Source organism: Panthera pardus, unplaced genomic scaffold (assembly GCF_024362965.1).
Source record: "Panthera pardus isolate Hobbes unplaced genomic scaffold, ASM2436296v1 HiC_scaffold_2, whole genome shotgun sequence".
In the NCBI taxonomy this organism is placed as follows: Eukaryota; Metazoa; Chordata; class Mammalia; order Carnivora; family Felidae; genus Panthera; species Panthera pardus.
The window spans coordinates 145,042,916-145,063,397 of record NW_026526765.1 but is presented as its reverse complement, the minus strand read 5'-3'; the positions used below and the strand labels follow the sequence as shown (position 1 = coordinate 145,063,397).

Here is a 20,482-nt window from a genome sequence, read left to right as displayed (position 1 = left end):
GGTGGTCTGGTTCACCTGAAACCCAGTAAGCACACAGCACGATGTCTCAGAAAGCACAACTTAAAAATTTGTCCATCAGTGAAGTGGGTTCCAAATCGAACTTAACTAACTTCTATCGGGTTTGTTAAAGCAGAAGAGTCCCAAGGAGAACTTCCAATTCTCAGCGTGTTAATCCCCATAAACAAGCAGGTGAAAATCCTCTAAAATGAATGCACATCTGTGGCACCTGGGTGGCTCGGTGGGTCAAGCGTCTGACTCTTGATTTCGGCTCAGGTCATGATCTCACGGTTCAGGAGTTCAAGCCCTGCGTCGGGCTGTGCGCTGGCAGCGGGGAGCCTGCTTGGGTTACTCTCTCTCCCTCCCTCTCTCTGCCCCTATCCTGCCTGCTCTCTCACAAAATAAACAAAAACATTGAAAAAAAATAAAACGGACGCACATCTGTCTGATAGAAAATAATTTCTTACGAGTATTCTTGGCTAGAACACTTCTCCATTTTGTGTAGCAATAGCACGATTGATCATATTCCCACATGGGACATGCTCCCGGGATCTAATCAGATGATGGACCATGGCAAAATTTCACAGACCCAGACGGTGTTCAGTGCCCAGGAGATCGCTCCGACTCCTACTCCTTTCCCCAGAATGCAACTGTGAATATGAGGCTAAGTTATCATACACTATCACGGGACAACACAGAATTGACTTTTTTTTTTAAATTAAAACCCATGAAGCATAAATAACAATTCATTGTGATGCACGACTATCAGAGCCCCAAGGCCTGAGAGTATGAATGTGAACTGAAAGAACACACATATAATCAATATCTGATCTATTATGGACCAGAAAAGCAACATCAGAGAATCTGATCAGTTAGCCGAAGAAAACCAGCTTCACGTCAAACTTTTCTAATGATCCCTTCGGCAAGAATCAGGCTAGTAAGGACATGCTCAGAATAACTTTATGTAAAACCTTCTCTCTTAAGCTAATATACTCGGCAAAACATCTCTTCATGAAAGATTTGTTTCCATTTTCCACAGAAACATAACTGAGAATTTCCAGAATGCAGTTCAATACTTACACTTATTTTAATTTTTATTCAAAATGAAAGAAAACACGGAGAACAATTTCTATACAACTATACAATGTTTTAAGTGGCTTCCCTATCCTATTAAAGCTTTATATTTAAAATGCTTACATTACATGATATGTGCTTACACAAGCTTGAGGCTCAAACTTGACCACACACGTGACTCTAGCAGTCTTACTGCACAATGATCCACATAATACTGCATATTTGTTTAGTTCAGACTATGTCGTAAAGTGCTTATTCATCGGTAGGAAGGTACAAACCTACTAAACACTCAACTTCTCCATGATATTTCCTACTCCGGGTAGGGGGGGAAAAGGCCAATTTGATGCTACCAGCCTGAATAACAGATTTCCACTTAAAAATATATATTAAAAACAAGCAAACAACAAGGAAACCAAATCAGGCCTAAGATTTTGGTGGGTCTATTAAGAGAGATCAAAAGCATTTCAAAATCATTAGCGCTACAATGTGTAACAGCTTAGTTTCTGAACATTTTGACTTCTAAAAAATAAGCAGTTTAAGTAAAAACCCTTTAAAGGACATCTTTCAAAAATGAATTTAAAATGTCAAAGTATTAATTCTTCACATTAGAAGAACTTTTAAAAGGGTACACACAAAGTCAATATGATTTTCATTATTATTCCTAAACTAGACTTGTAGTTTTACTGACTTTTACAGATGCTTATTGCCAAACAACAGGCCATAGAAAATATCATCCAACTGACCAGTAAGTTACTCTACATTTTAGAACATATTTAATGACATTAAAAATATTTCATGAACTTTCCAAACATGTAAACATAAACCAGGGCAATGTGATATGTAATATTGGTGCCAAAAAATGAAAATCACAGGACACAATAAGAGGGCAAAGAACAAATATGTTAAATATCAGTGCAGCTTCTCTAATATTTGTGAAAAATAAATTATTTGATACAGACGCAGGTATTTTCAGAGTAAGAAAAACTGAAGACAAATTTTCTAAAAAAAAAAAAAAAAAAAATTACACCAAGTGAAAAGCTGCTTGTGCTAGCCAAGAACTTAGTGTTTCCTGCAAAAACAAGAAACAAAAAACAAAAATGTTTACACACGATCAGGTATGGGCATTACAGGTAAGCGAACTCTTAAAAATATCCTTAAAAATACAATTTGCCGTCTCAAAAGAAAAAAAAGCAGTATTCATTTTCTGGGGAATATACTCTGAATATTAGTTACGCACTTCAAAATACATAATTTCCCATTTAAATATACTACCATTTCTCTGGCCTTTATACTAACTATACCTTTGTTTTCTTGTGAAAAACATACACAAGACACAATGCTAAGTACTAATTTCTATCCATAAGGCATCTAAAAAATAGCTTCTCTTAAGACATAAACATGATACCAAATGAAAAACCAAACACAAAAGAAACATAATAATAAATAGTTTTGTATCCCTTCCCCCTCAAAAAAGAAGCATCAGTATCAGCAACACTGACATAAATACATTAGATTTCCTGTTCATAAGAAAAGAAAGACAATCCAGTTACAGTTTAACCATTTCAGGGTTAACCAGGAGAGAGCGTCTTTACTCCCGCAGTTTGTGAAAGGCAGGATGAAGACAGGAAAGAGGCAAGACTGTTTAGGTTTTTCCGATTTAAGAAGAAACACACACAAAATACAAGCGTGGCCACAGACTACTCAGATGATGTGTAATTAGTTACGAAGGTTAACACAGAGCCGTCGTTTTGCTCCCCCTTTTCACCCTAAGTCACATCACGTGCTTCAACTACATGTCCTCTTGGTATTCTAGATATTTTGCTGTGATGGGTTCCTCAAGCTGAATTCCTCCACTGCCCATTAATGCAAATGCTGGGTACATCGTGTGCGAACAGTCCACCTGGCGCTCGTAAAGGCATTTCATGTGATCCATGTCATAGAAAGCCACTCTGCCTTTGTCATAGTCGAGGAAAATCCCTATACTTGTTGGCATCGGAAGAACTCTATTCTCAGGTTCACTGGCGGAAGTGGCTGACTTGGGTATGAAAAACTTCTTCATGCCTATGGTGACTAACGTGAAGGGCTGTGAATCAAAGCAGGCATCTTCACTTCCGCTGTCATGGCCGCTGTCTTGCTCGTATCTAGAACACAATACACACACAAAGCAGTCTTAGCTGTGGCGCCATCCACAGGCCGTCAACTATCCTCAAAACGTTTTCACATGATAATATATGTTGCTTTATTTATTTTTTTAAGCTTACATATTTTAAGAGAGAGAGAAAGCACAAGCAGCAGAGGGGCAGAGAGAGAGGGAGAGAGAGAATCCCAAGCAGGCTCTGTGCTCAGTGTAGCGTAGAGCCTGACACAGGGCTCGAACTCATGAACCAAGAGATCATGACCTGAGCCGAAACCAAGTGTCGGACGCTTAACCGACTGAGCCACCCAAATGCCCCGACATATGTTGCTTTAAAATGAAGTTGTGGCTCAGTGGGTTAAGCGTCCGACTCTTGATTTCAGCTCAGGTCATGATGTCATGGTTCGTGGGACTGAGCCCCATGTCAGGCTCTGTGCTGACAGTGAGGAGCTAGCATAAAACAGCAGCTTATAGAGATTTTTGACACAAACGTCCTTCCTTCATTTTCCGATGCATACTTCACTTTTTATGTATTTGTGATCATACTATATTGACACTTTTAATCAGGTCTCACTGATATTTCTGATGTCACAAGCCTTTTAAACATTATTAATATCAATATTCTATCGAGTGGTCATGGCACCATGTTTAATTAACCATTTCCCGATTACCACAGTCACTGTTTTGTTAATTTCTCACCCTTGTGCAAAAAACTTTTCCTGTCACTCAGATTACCAATTTGGGGTTCTGTTCACACAAGAGGTCATAAATTATTTGTGTGGGCTAGTATACATAATACCACGTAAAACGACAAAACCACACAACGCCCATTAAATAATCAATCTCTTTACAAACCAGAATTCTTTGATGTGGAAACCTGTTTACCGTGACCCAATTTTGTAAAGTACCTCCAGGGGAGTTTAAAGAAATTATGTCCCATTACAAAAGAACAATTTCATACCAATTATGAGGTATGGCAGTTGGAAGCATTTCACTATACGTGTGAGTAATTTTTATCACAGAATTAAGGAAATGGATATGAAAGATGTTCAAAATTTAAAACTGTGGGGAGCTTGGGTGGCTCAGTCAGTTGAACTTTCGACTCTTGATTTCAGATCGGTCATGATCTCACAGTCGTGAGATTGAGCCCTACATCAGGCCCTGTGCTGACACTGTGCAGCCTGCTTGGGATTCTCTCTCTTTCTCTCTCTCTCTGCCTCATCTCCCCTCTACCTCCCCCCACCCCCGCACTGCTCTCTCTCTAGGAGAAAAACGGTTTAAGAAATTTTTAAATTAAAAAAAACTTTTTTTCATGTTTATTTTTGAGAGAGAAACAGAGTGTGAGCAGGGGAGGGGCAGAGAGAGAGGGAATCACAGAATCTGAAGCAGGCTCCAGGCTGAGCTGTCAGCACAGAGCTTGAGTTGGGGCTTGAACCCACAAGCCATGAGATTATAACCTGAGCCAAAGTTGGATGCTTAACCAACTGAGCCACCCAGGTGCCCCTAAAAATTTTTTTTACTTGCAAAGCTACAGGATAGTCGAGAAGTACCCAAAACAGGCTTAGACACTTGAGATTTGTATCCCAAGACCTCCTGACTCCTTTCTGGAGCCAGCCACATCCGCACGGCCAGAACACCTGAATCTAAGGAATGTATTCCAGATGTAATAAGCAAACCCACATCAATTTCCAGTCTTACCTGGCCAAACAACGATGTGTACCTTTAACAGAATCACTAAGTTCTAGATCAATAAAAAGAGCCTACCTTGGACTAACTGCATCCCGGGGAGAATGGAGCCATTCTTGTAGTTTATCACTGGAAGCGACTCCCACTTTTACCAGGTATGAATACGGTTCCACGCGGAAGGCCCAGAAGTGCTTCCCCTTGGTAATTCCAACGTCTCCAATGATGTAGTCTAAACTGGTGTAATAACCCACTTGGATACGCTCCGCAGCAAGCAGAAGATTAAACCCAGCTCTACTCTCAACACGGTCTCTCTTCAAGTTCAGCAAGAGGCGTTCGTTATTATAGCCACATTTTTCATCAAAGAGGAAACTAAAAACTGTAAAGAGAGCTTAAGATTAGTCTCATCATTATCGGTGAGCACTTCTATAACTGACAATTAAATAGGATCTGTTTTTGAACTAGAAATTAGTGAAAACAGACTTGAAGAGGAATGTGTCACATGACCCTAGACAAAGTATTACAAACCGAATCCCCAATTGGGAAATCACTTCCAGTAGATTCTCTATGCCTGAAAATCTCTAGGAATATCAAACGGCAGAAAAAGTATTTCAAGTGTACAAGAAAACTTAACAAACGTGGTTCCTGGGAAGAGACACAGATCTCTTCTATTTTACACTACTGGATCTGTCCCTTTTCCCTTTAATATAAGGGGATGTACTTTTTCATAATTACCTGTACAGTTTTCTAAATATTTATTCTAAATATTAACAACTTCAGTAGGGGCTTTTCCTTATCAATCCACAGGGCAGACATGAAAAACTGTACAGTAGTTTAAAAAAAAAAAAAAAAAGGCACACGTTTTGAGTTTAGAGAGACCAGAGTTTTAATCCCTGGTGAGGCATTTTTGTTTGGTTTTGAGTAGGGTGGAGGGGCAGAGAAAGGAGGACAGAGGATCTGAAGCAGACTCTGTGTTGACAGTAGAGAGCCCAATGTGGGGCTTGGCTTGAACTCCCGAACTCACAAACTCAGGAACCAGACCCGACCCTTAACCAACTAAGCCACCCAGGCACCCTCCAGCTGAGGCATTTAAATGGAGTTTAACTTAACCTTTGATTTCCTGACTACAGAATGGACAGAATACCACTCTCTTAAGTCTCTATCAACTCAGATCCATTAAGCAGAACATTGGCTCAAAAGTGGAAATGACCCAAACGGTCATCAACAGATGCACAGATAAAGAAAACGTGGTCTATCCATACAGTGGAATATTATTCACCCTAAATAAGCAAGGAGATTCTGGTACATGCTACATCAAGGATGAAACCCCAAATAAGCCAGGCATAGGATTATATCCATCCACTTATATGAGGTATAGGCAATTCATAGAGGCAGAACATAGAATCAAGGCTCCCAGGCTCTGTGGGGAGGGGGGATTTGTGTTTAATGGGCACAGAGTTTCAGTCTGGAAAAAATGAAAATGTTGTAGAAATACGAGTGGTAGTGGTGGCACAAAAATAGGAATGTACTTAATGCCACTGTCCACTGATGTGCACACTTAAACGTGGTTAAGACAGTAATTTTTGACTATACTATATACCATGATAAAGAAGAAATTGTGTACTAGTAAGCTAAAGCCATTCTCCATATGTAAGCGGACCATCCTCTCTGGGAATGCCTATCGCCCTGGCCTGGTATCTTCCCGTCAATCTCAAAAGTCTCCCCGTTTGCAAAATAAAAATTGTAACAGTCACCCTGGTCACCTTATTCCCAGAGGAGAGAAACCCAAAGGGTTAGGGTTAGGGTTAGGGTTAGGGTTAGGGTTAGGGTTAGGGTTAGGGTTAGGGTTGGGATGCGTGGCTGACTCAGTTGGTGGAGCACACAACTCTTTATCTCGGGGTTGTGAGTTCGAGCCCCCACTGGGTATAGAGATTACTTAAAAATAAAATCTTAAAAAAAAAAAGAAAAGAAAGCAAGAACTTTGAATGTGTCCTTTCTTCCTTCCCCCTCCACCAAGTCACTGAAAACCCAGCAGCTACTTCCAGGTTTCTTTTTAATTCCACTTTCAGTCAGACAAGAAAAGAAAAGGGAAACTGCCTAAAATGTACAAATATTTATTTCATACTTGCAAATCCACCCTAAAACTATCAGATTTTATTCAAATTGAAGATAACCAATTTTCACCAACCCTACTTTATTTGTATTCTTTTTTTTTTTTTTTTTTTTTTAATTAGCCACAATGTGCATGAAAAACAAGTAGTGGCTAGTACACTTTGGACAAAAAGGGAAGGAAGGACAGACTGTACAAAATATGGACACACAAGCCACTAAAAACAGGCAGGGGCTGTGGGGTCTAAAAACCAACTGCAGGAACCTCAAAGGCAGTGAGCAACAGGGTACAATGTGTGCCCGCTATAACCAGAATGAACCCAGCACTGGTTCTCAGCGTCCCTGGTCTGTGGAGACACTGCAGGGAAACCGCTCACCTGCAGATGATTCTTTCTACAAAAATCTATGGGCACTCTGTAAGTAGCACCAGTGGCTTCAGACCTGGGAGTGGGGGGGGGGGGGGGCGGGGAGGGGCTGGGCGAGATGAGCTTTTAATATTGAGGGGGGCAGGAATCACCAAGTTCTAGAGAACATCCAGACACGTCAGAATGAGGTTAATCAAAATATTTCATATTATGCCAATAATTTTTTTAAAATCTCCCAAGATCTATGTTGTAGAGATTTCTATAAACCTATCAAAAATACAGAATTATACCATGTAAAAATTGTACGGCAGCATATTTATGCTATTTTTCATTTCAAATGAATAGCCCTCACTCAAATGTCTTCATGTTTTTCTCCATCTGATGTCAGTCCACATTCTAATCCTGTTCCCAGCCTACATGGTGAAATTCAAGTATTCGTCTATTTCCAAAACCTAGCTGGGGATGGAATGGGTTTTCTAGAAAACTTTTTTTCAAACCAATGAAAACTGGTTTCAATGTAAAGCTATATAAAAACAGTGCCTAATTTATTTATTATTTTTTAAAGTCTATTTTGAGAGAGAGAGTATGTAAAAGAGCAGAGGAGGGGCAGAGAGAGAGAGAGAGAGGGCGAGAAAGAATCCCAAGCAGGCTCTGCATGGTCAGCACAGAGCCCGACTTGGGGCTCGAACTCCTGAACCGTGAGGTTATGACCTGAGCCGAAATCAAGAGCTGGATGCTTAACCGACTGAGCCACCCAGGTGCCCCTAGTTTATTTTTTATCAAGGTCTCTTCCAACTCTGTGGTTTTTTTATTCCCAGTCTTCCCAATACCTGGAGCTGGAGGGGTGTGAAGAATCAGCTCCCTGCTGCAAGGACTACAGATCGAGCCCTTGTAGGCTCTTACTCTGAAAGCATAGTTACAATTGCTTTCCAGATCGGAAATGACTTTACTTGTGCCACACACTTCTATCTCGTTCCAAGACAGCATCTCTTCATCTCTGTTAACCTTCCGATATTCAAGGACATAGCTGTCAGCTTTGTCCTTTTCTGGATGGTGCCAGTTGATCAGAGCATTGTTATACACCTTGCTCTGCTCCTCGTTGATCTCTGGCACATCTACACCTGCAAGAAAGAAGAAACCAAACAGAGTTAAAATACTGTTATTTCAGAACCTATATGTTCCTCGATAAAAATCATGTATTGAAAATACTTACATCATTTCTATTTTTTTTTAATGTTTATTCAGTTTTGAGAAAGAGACAGAGCATGTGTGGGGGAGGAGCAGAGAGAGAGACACACACACACAGAATCCGAAGCAGGCTCCAGGCTCTAAGCCATCAGCACAGAGCCCGACATGGGGCCCGAACCCAAGAACCATGAGATCATGACCTGAGCCGAAGTCAGAAGCTTAACCAAATGAGCCACCCAGGTGCCCCTTAAATCATTTCTGTACTAAGAGTTTTCTAAATTTGTAACACTATGTATAAGAGAAAGAATAACTCCTGTAGTGAACAACAACATGGGCGGACCCTGTGGACATGCAAACTGAAATAAACCAGACACAGAAAGGCAAATACTGACGCATGATTCCACTTATGTGAGGAATCTAGAAGAGTCGAATTCATAAAATCAAAGACTGAGATTCTGGCTCCAGGGGTGGGGGAGGGACAAATGGGCAGTTATTAATCAAGAGGCATAAAGTATCAGTTACCTCAAGTATCAGTTAAGCAAGACGTATAAGCTCTAAAGATCTCAGTACAACACTGTACCCAGAGTCAACAACACTGTATTTCCACACTTAGAATTTGTTAGAACAGATCTCAAGGTAAGTGCTCTCACCACAAAATTTAAAATGAGAAAGAGGGGCGCCTAGGTGGCTCAGTCAGTTGAGCGTCCGACTTTGGCTCAGGTCATATCTCACAGTTCACGATTCGAGCCCCGCATCTGGCTCTGTGCTGACAGCTCAGAGCCTGGAGCCTGCTTCTGTGTCTCCCTCTCTCTCTGCCCCTAACCCACTCGCATTCTGTCTCTGTCTCTCTCAAAAATAAATAAACATTAAAAAAAATTTTTTTTAATGAGAAAGAGTAAGCAATGAAGACTTTCAAAGGTATATTTAGGTGTGTAACTAAAAGGGAGAAGAACAAAAAAATAAGACAGACCAAAAAAAGACTTTAGCTTTAAGCATTATATTAATTCTGAAACACCGTAAAGTTTTTTAACAATATGCCTTTCAATTTCCACCTACTAAATAGTAATGCTGGGGCTCAAAATATTTAATGTGCCCTCCTGTAATTATATTTTAAAATCAGGGGTGCCTGGGTAGCTCAGTTGGTTGAGTGTCCAACTCTTGATTTTGGCCCAGGGTCGTGGGATCAAGCCCCACGATCTTAAGCACGCAGCCTGATTAAAAGTGTGTGTGTGTGTGTGTGTGTCTCTCTCTCCCTCCCTCCACCCCCCACCTTTGCCTCTCCCCAACTCACGCTCTCTCTCTCTCTCTAAACTAAAACAAAAAAATAAATTTTATTAAAAAAAGATTTTTTTTAACGTTTATTTTTGAGGGACAGAGGGACAGAGTGCAAGCTGGGGAGGAGCAGAGAGAGAGGGAGACACAGAAGCAGGCTCCAGGCTCTGAGCTGTCAGCATGGAGCCTGATGCAAGACTTGAACCCACAAACTGTGAGATCATGACCTGAGCCAAAGTCAGATGCTTAACTGACTGAGTCATCTAGGCGCCCAAAATAAATAAATTTTAAAATCTAAGTTTGGTGACTATAACAAAATTCAATGAAACATCACACAATTTTCTTTCATATTTTCCTCCACAGAGTTGCAAGGCAATTTAAATGAATTTTTCTTGGTATAAACATGATACTAAGATTTCTTTTTTTTTAATTAAAAAGAATTTTTTTTAATGTTTATCTATTTTTGAGAGAGAGAGACACAGAAGCGGAAGTGGGGCAGAGAGAGAGGGAGACACAGAATCCAAAGTAGGCTCTAGGCTCTGAGCCATCAGTACAGAGCCCAATGCGGGGCTGGAACTGATGAATGGTAAGATCAGACCTGAGCCGAAGTAAGACGCTTAACCGATTGAGCCACCCAGGTGCCCCAATACATAATATTTTCTGTAAGAACATCAGAAACTACACAAAACACACTTCAAGCAACTCCAAGATAAGCACTACAACAATTTTTTATAGATCCTGCCAGTATTTTTCTCCCACTGGCAATTCCACTGCATGGTCATGTCAACATTTAACTGTTTTCAGAAACTCAGAAACAGGTTTCTAGTTTTTCATGAAAAACACAACATAGAAGTATCTCAGCTAAATCTCTGTGCATATGCATAATCCTTTCCATACAAGGAACTCCCACAAGCTTAACTGCCCAGGGGTAAGCTATACAAGTCACATACACATACCACACATTCGTCAGAGAAGTATATGAATTGAAAATAAAAGTCTCCCTCTTGTCCTTCTCCCCACGTATATATAAGCAATGTGTAAGCATGTCTGTATAGAGTACATTGATGCAACTGTATGTTCTACAGCCATGATGAGATCTGGAAAGTCATTCAAAATACAATTGGGGGAGAAAAAAAAAAGCTAGTTATAAAATAACATGACTAGTATACTCCACCCCCCCACACACACCCTTTTTTTTTTTTTTTTTAAAGCAAAACAGGTGCATGCAGAGGCGCCTGGGGGTTCAGTCAGTCGAGCATCCGAATTTGGCTCAGGCCACGACCTCACGGTTTGTAGGTTTGAGCCCCGCATTGGGCTCTGTGCTGACAGCTCAGAGCCTGGAGCCTGCTTCAGATTCTGTGTCTCCCTCTCTTTCTGCCCCTGCCCTGTTCATGCTCTGTCTCTCTGTCTCAAAAATTGACATTAAAAATTAAAAAAAAAAAAAAAAGAAGAAGAAGAAGAAGAAACCAACTCTATCAACACTTTGATCTTAGACTTTTAGCCTCCAGAATTATAAGAAAATACATTTCTGTTGTTTAAGGCATGCAGTCTATGGTATTTTGTCTCAGCAGTCCTAACAAACTAACATAGCAAAGTAAAGACGAAAACATCTTAGAGTCAGTTGTAGCCTGGAGACATCATTTCTAGGTTTCTGCCCTAGAGAAACTCACACACATGTGCACAAAGAACACTGATGAAGATGTTCAATACGGCACTGTTTACAACAGAGAAAAAACAAAAACAAATTGTCTCTCAGTAGGGAAATGACTTATAAAATGAAATACTATAAGCAGTTAAAATAGCTTTTTTTAATGTTTATTTATTTTGAGAGACAGAATGAGCAGGGGAGTTCATTTATTTTGAGAGACAGAGAGTGAGCAGGGGAGAGACAGAGAGAGAGAGGGAGATAGAGAATGTCAAGCAGCTTCTATACTACCAGTACAGAGCCCAACATGGGGCTTGAACTCACAAACCATGAGATCATGACCTGAACCCATATCAAGAGTCAGATGCTTAACCGACTGAGCCATCGAGGCAGCCCTAAAATATAGCTTTGAACCAGAACTTTGTGTGCTAATATCTTAAACTTCACGTGTTTAAAAAAGCAATTTACAAAAAGGATACATATACAATGTAATGCCATTTATACAATGTTTTTTTTTAATGTTTCTTCATTTTTGAGTGAGAGAGAGAGAGAGAGAAAGAGCACCTGAGCAGGGGAGAAGCAGAGAGAGAGGGAGACACAGAATTCCAAGCAGGCTCTAAGCTCTGAACTGTTAGCACAGAGCCCAATGTGGGGCTTGAACTCAGGAACGGTGAGATCATGACCTGAGTCAAAGTCGGATGCTTAACTGACTGAGCCACCCAGGCGCCCCTATTTCTACAATGTTTAAAAAAACACATGAACCAGAGCACCTGGGTGGCTCAGTCGGTTGAGCATCCGACTTCAGCTCAGGTCATGATCTCACGGTTGGTGGGTTTGAGCCCCACACAAGGCTCGCTGCCGTCAGGGCGGAGCCTGTTTCAGATCCTCTGTCCCCCTCTCTCTCTGCCCCTCTCCCGCTCACGCTCTCTCTCTCAAAAATGGATAAACTTTAAAAAAAAATCTTTAAAAATAAATAAATAAAATAAAAAATAAAACACACAAACTAACAGAATATACTTTTTGTGCATAAAAACCTAGTTTTCATAATGGCAAACCGAAGCATTTGTTGTTCCCATACCTTCTGAATTCTGACTACAAGAGTAAGGCTCTGTCATCAGTAAAACTTACCACTAGAGAAGAAGGACAATTCCCCAAGAAGTTCTGTTTGTTTAGATGTATTAACAACATAGTCTTCAAAAGAAGTCTGAGCCGCAGGTCTAAAGCTCTTCAAAGATTCCGTAGCCTTCTGTATTCTGCAGACAGAGATTATTTTATATAAAAACGATTTTTTAAAAGGCCAATCAGACTACATATCTGCCATGTGATTAAAAAAAAAAAAATACTTCCGTCAACTTTCAGGTGAGGAGTGTGGCCGTGCCTTGCACAGGACACAGCACCAGGAGCCACTCGGAGCTCAAGTTGAAAGATACTGCCAAGGAGATCTAAATTCAAAGCAACACACCTGAGGTGGAGTTGTTTCGCCGTCTGTACAAAACAAGACTGGTCCGTCTCCTTAAGCACTTCTTGGGCATATCCCACAAGCCCGTTGTTCTCTAGAAGCCCCTGATACTCCTCCACTTGGGTCTGAAATTTGTCTAATCGCAGTTTCTTAGAAGCGTCAATTGCTTTCAAAACAGATGATTTCCTCTCTTCTAGAATCTCATAGAGCTTTTCAAAATGTGTGATTGCTTCTTCTTTAGCTCTCTCTCCATTACACTATTATAAAACAAGCAACACGTTACCTCATCTGCTAAATCCAAATGTCTTTCCTCAAAATAACCAAAATTCAATTTTGAATGACTCTGACATTTTCAGAACAGTAATTTGGCACTGAATACACTTAGCAAGGAACGATGGCCAATTTTTATTTAGACGTACTTTGTAATTTTATAATACTGTGTTTTCCTTAAGCTTTAATCTCCAAAGCTCAGCAATAAATAATTAAGTAGGGAAACAGCCTTCAACTTATATACAAAGGAACTTGAGGAAGAAATTAACTGATTTAACCAAAGACACAGGATAATATAATCCTGGAGCTTTTTTTTTTTTTTTTTAACTTTTTTTAACTTTAATTTATTTTTGAGAGACAGAGCATGAGTGGGGGAGGGGCAAAGAGAGAGGGAGACACAGAATCCAAAGCAGGCTCCAGGCTCTGAGCTGTCAGCACAGAGCCCAACGCGGGGCTTGAACCCACACAAACCACAAGATCATGAGCTGAACCAAAGTCGGATGCTTAACCAACTGAGCCACCCAGGCACCCCTTTTTTTTTTTTTAATTTTTAATGTCTATTTATTTTTGAGAGAGAGAGAGAGACAGAGCATGGGGGGGAGGGGAATACAATCCCAGAGCTTTTAATTCATTTCTAATTCAGGCAACTTTTGACCCCTTCTATCCTATTCCAATTTTTTACGAGATGTTAAAACAGTTAAAACTCAGGAAGATGACATCCTTTACTAAGATATCAGAATGTAACTCTTCTCTTCAAATTAATGTACTTTAATTAAAATTAAATTTTACATGACTTTATGCAAATTATTTAACTTCTGAACCCCTGAGTTTTTCTCTTCTGAAAACTGGGGATAAGGGAAATAATTTGCGGTTTTTTTGAAGATGGGAAAAGATTATTTACATAAAATGCCCACCACAATGGTACATAGTCTGTACACACAGAGATTATATTCCCTGTACATGCAGCTCTTCCTCTACTTGGCTATAAAATGATCCTATCTGCAGTACTGACTGAACATTTTGAATGTCTGTAACATCAGAGACCAACTTGATTCTGAAAACAAAACCAGCAGAGCACACGTATGCAGCCATCATTATAGACCCATAAGTAGCAGACATCAGAAAAAATGCTTCAAACACATTCTTAAAAGCTGACATGTGGAAGAACTACACTGTACGTTTCCCAGTGTCTTCTGGCCAACATTTCTAATGAAAGGAAATTTTTTTCCAGATTCCTTTCTCTGTTTCCTAAACCCAACAGGCAAAAAAATATTTTTAAAGGATAGGGCGCCTGGGTGGCTCAGTCGGTTGAGCGTCTGACTTTGGTCATGATCAGTCAGGTCACAATCTCACGGTCCATGAGTTCAAGCCCCGCGTCAGGCTCTGTGTCAACAGCTCACAGCATGGAGCCTGCTTCAGATTCTGTGTCTCCCTCTCTCTGCCCCTCCCCAAATCATGCTCTGTCTCTCTCTCTGTCAAAAATAAACTGTAAAAAAAAAAAAAAAAATTAATAAAAATTTTTTTTTAATTTTTTTTTTTAACTTTTATTTATTTTTGAGACAGAGAGAGACAGAGCGTGAACAGGGGAGGGGCAGAGAGAGAGGGAGACACAGAATCTGAAACAGGCTCCAGGCTCTGAGCTGTCAGCACAGAGCCCGACGCAGGGCTCGAACTCACGGACCGCGAGATCGTGACCTGAGCCGAAGTCGGCCGCTTAACCGACTGAGCCACCCAGGCGCCCCTTAATAAAAATTTTTAAATGATAGGCAGGAGGGAAGGAAGGAAGGGGGACAGAGGTGGTGACATTTTGGTAGTAGTTCAATGAGAGATCACAACATTAAACTCAAAAGATCATTACGCATAGGTAAAAAGGGGGATTTTTTTTTTTCCAGCTAAGTGTAATTATAGAAAAAAAGACCATGTCACAGTCCTCACCGAGCAAAAGTCAAGAATGCAGACAAATTGTCCAATGGGAAAGATTCTTAACTGACGAGCTGACCAATGCAGCTTAGGTCAAAGGTATAAGAAGCTAGGTAATTTCTCCAGGATCCCAAGGAATGAGCGTCTGCATGAACAGGTGACGTGAGAGTTCCTCCGTTTTCAGCCTACTGAATCACAAACTCAGCAACAGGTCCTGGGTATCCCTTATTTCAGAAATAAGGCCAGGGGCGCCTGGGTGGCTCAGTCAGGTAAGCGTCTCACTCTTGGTTTCAGCTGAGGTCATAATCTCACGGATCATGAGATGAGGCCCCACGTCAGGCTCTGCACTGACAACACAGAGCCTGCTTGGGATTCTCTCTCTCTCCGTATCTCTCTGCTCTTCCTTCCTACATGTGCTCGCTCTTTCTCTCTCTCTCAAAATAAATAAACATCAAAAAGTAACAGGAAGTAAGGGCAGCATGACTGAGGACCAGTAATAAAACAAACCTAAAATGACCAAAGATACAATCCCTGAAGCAACCTACCAGGTAGGTGATAATTTACCAAGGATTGGGGGATTATATGAAACACAGAGAGTTTTTCAATCAGACAAAAATAGGAGACACAAAATCACACTTTTCAAGTACATGGAAAAACAACTTACTTAGGGTGGGGAATGCAATCAGTGAATATCAGGGGAAAAAAATTAGAAACAAAGGCAGTGATGGCGATAATGCTGCTCATTTGCATAATTTCTCAATTTTCGAGCCCATTTTGGGAAATAAAATCTCAAGAAGTAACAGTCTCACACTAGCTAGGATATTGTTATATTGAATCACAGCTTCTACAGTGATCAGGAGTAATGGCCCTTCAGTTTATTTTAAATAGAGGAAAAGAAACACACATCAAGATCGGTGAACATTTGGAATTTTAAAAGAACCCAGTCCTATCTTTATTTTTTAAATGCTACCAATTCTCTTCACTTGTTTTACTGAAGTGTAATATACAAGCAGAAAATGGTCTACGTAAGCGTGGAGATCAATGAACCTTTGTAAACACGTCCATGTAACCCGCATCCGGATTAAATGGAGGAATGCTACCGGATCCCAGACACCATCCCTATAACCTTTCCAGGCACCCATCCTTCCCCTCCCCACCCTTCAACAACGCCTATCCTGAATTTTAACCAGAGGATCCAGCTTCCCTTTTGTTGGTACTTTTTACAAAAGGAATGGGTTAGTTTGTACCCCTTTGTCTCTGGCATCTTCCTTTCAATACTATTGCAAGATTCAGCTACACCGTTGCATATAGTTGTAGATACTCACTCTACCTCTGCTTAACTTCCACTGTTGATGGATGTGTGGGTAGTTTCCACTTTGTGGCTGTTCCAAACAACACAGGGATGGAACATTCTGATACGTATGTTTTGGTGAACGTATGTCAGGTATATATACTTAGGGATAGCCGGCATTTTAAATCAACCTGGTCCCAAGAACACACAGTATGTATTTCAGATGCATTCTGTTCATTTTGTAAAATGCCGATAATTGGCAAAGCGATCATTTACCTCACGTGACTACTTCTGACACCGTAACCGCCACGTGAAGGGGGAGTCATCCTCTGCCCTGTGCTTCAATATAATTTAATCACTGCCCCTATCAGGAGCTGATCACACATTGTAACTTAGTTCTCACACGTGTTTTCCTAGTCCCAGAAAAGCAGGGATGAAATCCAACACGATCCTGTAAGCCCAGCACCCACTACCCTCAGGGTTTTGTGAAGGAACACATTCTCTAGATGGATAAATAAAAACATGCAAACCAGGTTAGCACTTACCTCGGTTTCTTTCATTAACAAGTTCAGTTCAGAAATTTGACTCTTCACCTGGCTCTCCTTGCCAATAAGGTAATCAATATCCTTTGAAAGCTTTTCCTGTTAGAGCATATCAGAAACACAAATAAACAGAAGCAGAAGTTTAACAAAGGCCTCGCAGGTTTTTCCTGCTTTTATTTTTTTTTTTTCACACAATACCCATCTTCTTCTTTAACCTATGATGAGAACTGGAGACTGTCATTATTTATATATATTAATGTTTATTCGAGAGAGAGAGAGAGAGAGAGAGGGTGAGTGAGGGGCAGGAAGAGAGGGAGACACAGAATCTGAGGCAGGCTCCAGGCTCTGAGCTCTCAGCAGAGAGCCTGACACGGGGTTTGAACTCATGAACTGTGAGATCATGACCTGAGCCAAAGTCAGATGCCTGACCGACTGAGCCACCCAGTCGCCCCTGGAGACTGTCATTATTAACTCGGAGTAAACAGTTACTGGCCTTGAACACTGAGGTCCAAGGACACAGGAGACATTAGAAGCAGGCTGGATAAGAGAACAAGGCAGTGATGCTCAGACTGGTATTCAAAAACCTGGAATATATATATAATACATTTTTGTTGTCTCCTCATCGCTCCCAAAGGTCTTCCTCCTCAGGCTTCTGAGTAAATGGAAGAATAGCAAACGGGAGTGTGTCCTCCATCAGATTTTATAATTCATTCCCTCGCTCTCTCGTTCTCTCTCTCTCTCACACACACATACACACACACACACACACACACACACACACACACACACGACCCAAACAGCAACAAAGACCCTTCTAAAATAAACTTCACAGCCTAGCCCAGGTGAGCTATTCATTATATAATTACACATACACGAAAATGAAAATATAGATGTATAAGAATAGAGCTCATTAGGGGCACCTGGGTGGCTCAGTCAGTAAGTGTCCAACTTCAGCTCAGGCCATGATCTCACGGTTCATGGGTTCAAGCCCGTGTCAGGCTCTGTGCCGACAGCTTGGAGCCTGGAGCCTGCTTCAGATTCTGTGTCTCCCTCTCTCTCTGCCCCTCCCCCTCTCACACTCTAGGTCTCTCTCTCTCTCAGAAATAAACAGTAAAAAAAAATTTTTTTTTAAATAGAGCTCATTAAGCTACCAGAGCTCGTTAAAGAACATCTTTATAAAGGAGTGATTCTGAAATTAGCATGCTTATTGTAGAGATAATATAATAGGTGTTGGTGAGATCCCTCATTTAGCCCAGAAAAAATAACACGTAATATGACTGAAGTATATTAAAACACAAACAAAAAAGCCTTGAAGCACCATGGGGTTCAAAGTTATGAGAGACAAGTGTACTCAGAGTCTAAATATGCATAAGAATATCCTGAGCTGTCTCCCTAAGAAGAGGATCTGAGGATTTCTCAGTCACTGCTGCTGACCTGAGGGGCTCAACAAGGAACAATTCCAGGAGCTAACTCGAGGCTGGGAGAGCCCTGTGCCTCACCAGCCAAACTAAACAAGCAAAAGAACAAATTAAAAAACCCTCAACATTCATGGGGCGTCCAGAAGAGTAAACCACGTAAGGTTTTGCTTCAACGGTCTGGTAAAACTAGTCCCAGAGCTAACTGCCGCTCTGTCCTGGCAACAGAAGCTTAAAAAGCAAGTCAAAGAAGGAGCAAACTGTGTCGAAGTAACTTACTCACACGCTAGAAGAAAACTCAAGAACATCTGTAGGATACAGATACAGTGCTCAACAAGGTAAAATTTACAATACCATACAAATCACACTGAAAAGAAAAATCAGCCACAACTGAGCTTGTGAGGTGCCTGGGTGACCCAGTGGCTTAAGCGTCTGACTCTTGGTTTTGGCTCGGGTCCTAATCTCAAGGTTTGTGAGTTCGAGTCCCACATCAGGCTCTGTGCTGACAAGTGCAGAGCCTGCTTGGGATTCTCTCTCTCTCTCTCTCTCTCTCTCTCTCTCTCTCTGTGCCCCTCCCCATCAGTACCACAAAGAACTACCTGGTTAAAAATCAGTAGAACACTGACTGACTCTTTACATTGTTAACTCATCAGTCAAACAAGACCACACAGGAAGCTAGGATCTTATGAAGACAAAGTTAAAGGCACAAAGTAAAACAAAGTTATAAAGACCCAGAATCGAGTTCCAAAACCACACAAATCCTACCTTTAAGGTCTTGTAGGCACTGCTCATAGTGGTTACCCGGTGATTGGAATGATTGCCACCCAGCTTACAGAGGTGACAAACCGGTCTCCGACACAACTCACAGTACATGTTTATTCTCTCAGTTTCATGTTCTGGGCACATTAAAATCTACGGAATAAAGAACCGAAGTGCAATTAAGGGTCAGCAGAGTTTGCCAGATACTCACAAAGTCCCTAAGGTACAAAGACGCGCTTTACAAAATCACCAAATAAAGCCAGTGAAATACATAAAAGTGTGAAAAGAAGAAGCATAAAAGCATTTGGTATATCGTATGAAAATTTTCTGTATTACAATTACTATTTTTCGGTTTGAGAGTTCAAATGGTCAGTTAAATATATAGACGTTATCGCCCTTAAACTTGGTGGCAAGAAGATGAAAATTGCATTCCTATCAGACTTGCATGCTTAACCAGGCCAGAAAGGCCCTCTGGCCACACTGAGTAGGCAATTCTTAAGGACCATGACCCATATTTTTGTAAGGTCCAATAGCAAATGGCTGATGGGAACCCATGGCTTCACCATCCTCATAAGCAATTTGCACCTGGCTGACTCAGTCGGTGGAGCAGGTGACTCCTGATCTCAGGGTTGTGGGTTCAAGCCCCACATTGGGTGTAGAGATTACTTAAAAATAAAAATTCAAAAAAAAAAAAAAAAAGGGACGGGGCGCTTGGGTGGCTCAGTCAGTTGGGTATCCAACTTCAGCTCAGGTCATGAGCTCACAGTTTTTGAGTTTAAGCCCCACGTCGGGCTCTGTGCTGACAGCTGGGAGCCGGGAGCCTGTTTCAGATTCTCTGTCTCCCTCTCTCTCTGCCCCTCCCCCATTCATACTCTCTCTCAAAAATAAACATTTAATTAATTAAAAAAAGAAAGAAAGAAAAAGAAATCTGTTACTGAGGAGTCTTAGAACACTTTATGATGAGAGCCTCCAGATATTTGCTTTTACATATTAATCATGCACACAATTACCAAACTTAGAATTGTTTTTTTGTTTTGTTTTTTTAAGATGTAAGCTTCTACCTTCTTTTTTACTCTGAAAACTATCATCACAGGTATGTCTGAAACTGTACATGAGATAACTGGGTTCATTTGCAAGAAAGCGGAGATTCCTTTAGACTAGTGTGTCAATGAAATTAAACAGTTATCGGGGGCTCTGACAGTTCAGATTTTGTGCCACTACAACTGGTTTGGTAACACTGAGACAAAAAGTAACATACGATATGAAAAGTCTTAATACTAATGTGCAGGTCCAGGAGAAAAATAGAGGAAAAAAATTCAAATTCTTCAGCAGGTCCAACTGCCTACATTCTCAAAGCCA

The 20,482-nt window shown here is 40.9% G+C and overlaps 1 protein-coding gene across 2 annotated transcripts in view; it reads right to left on the bottom strand.

The window, feature by feature from the left end:
* Positions 1-1,073: 1,073 nt before the first annotated feature.
* The window catches only part of LOC109278927 (E3 ubiquitin-protein ligase TRIM36), a 33,768-nt gene continuing 14,359 nt past the window's right edge, over positions 1,074-20,482 (bottom strand). For both annotated transcript variants that reach the window (XM_019469617.2, XM_019469618.2), the window contains 7 exons: positions 19,130-19,276; positions 16,953-17,048; positions 12,930-13,183; positions 12,596-12,720; positions 8,193-8,483; positions 4,970-5,267; positions 1,074-3,212 (listed from right to left, as the gene is read on the bottom strand). In XM_019469617.2, the coding sequence (XP_019325162.1) occupies positions 2,861-3,212; positions 4,970-5,267; positions 8,193-8,483; positions 12,596-12,720; positions 12,930-13,183; positions 16,953-17,048; positions 19,130-19,276 (1,563 nt within the window). In that variant the 3' untranslated portion in view covers positions 1,074-2,860. The remainder of the gene's footprint in view (positions 3,213-4,969; positions 5,268-8,192; positions 8,484-12,595; positions 12,721-12,929; positions 13,184-16,952; positions 17,049-19,129; positions 19,277-20,482) is intronic.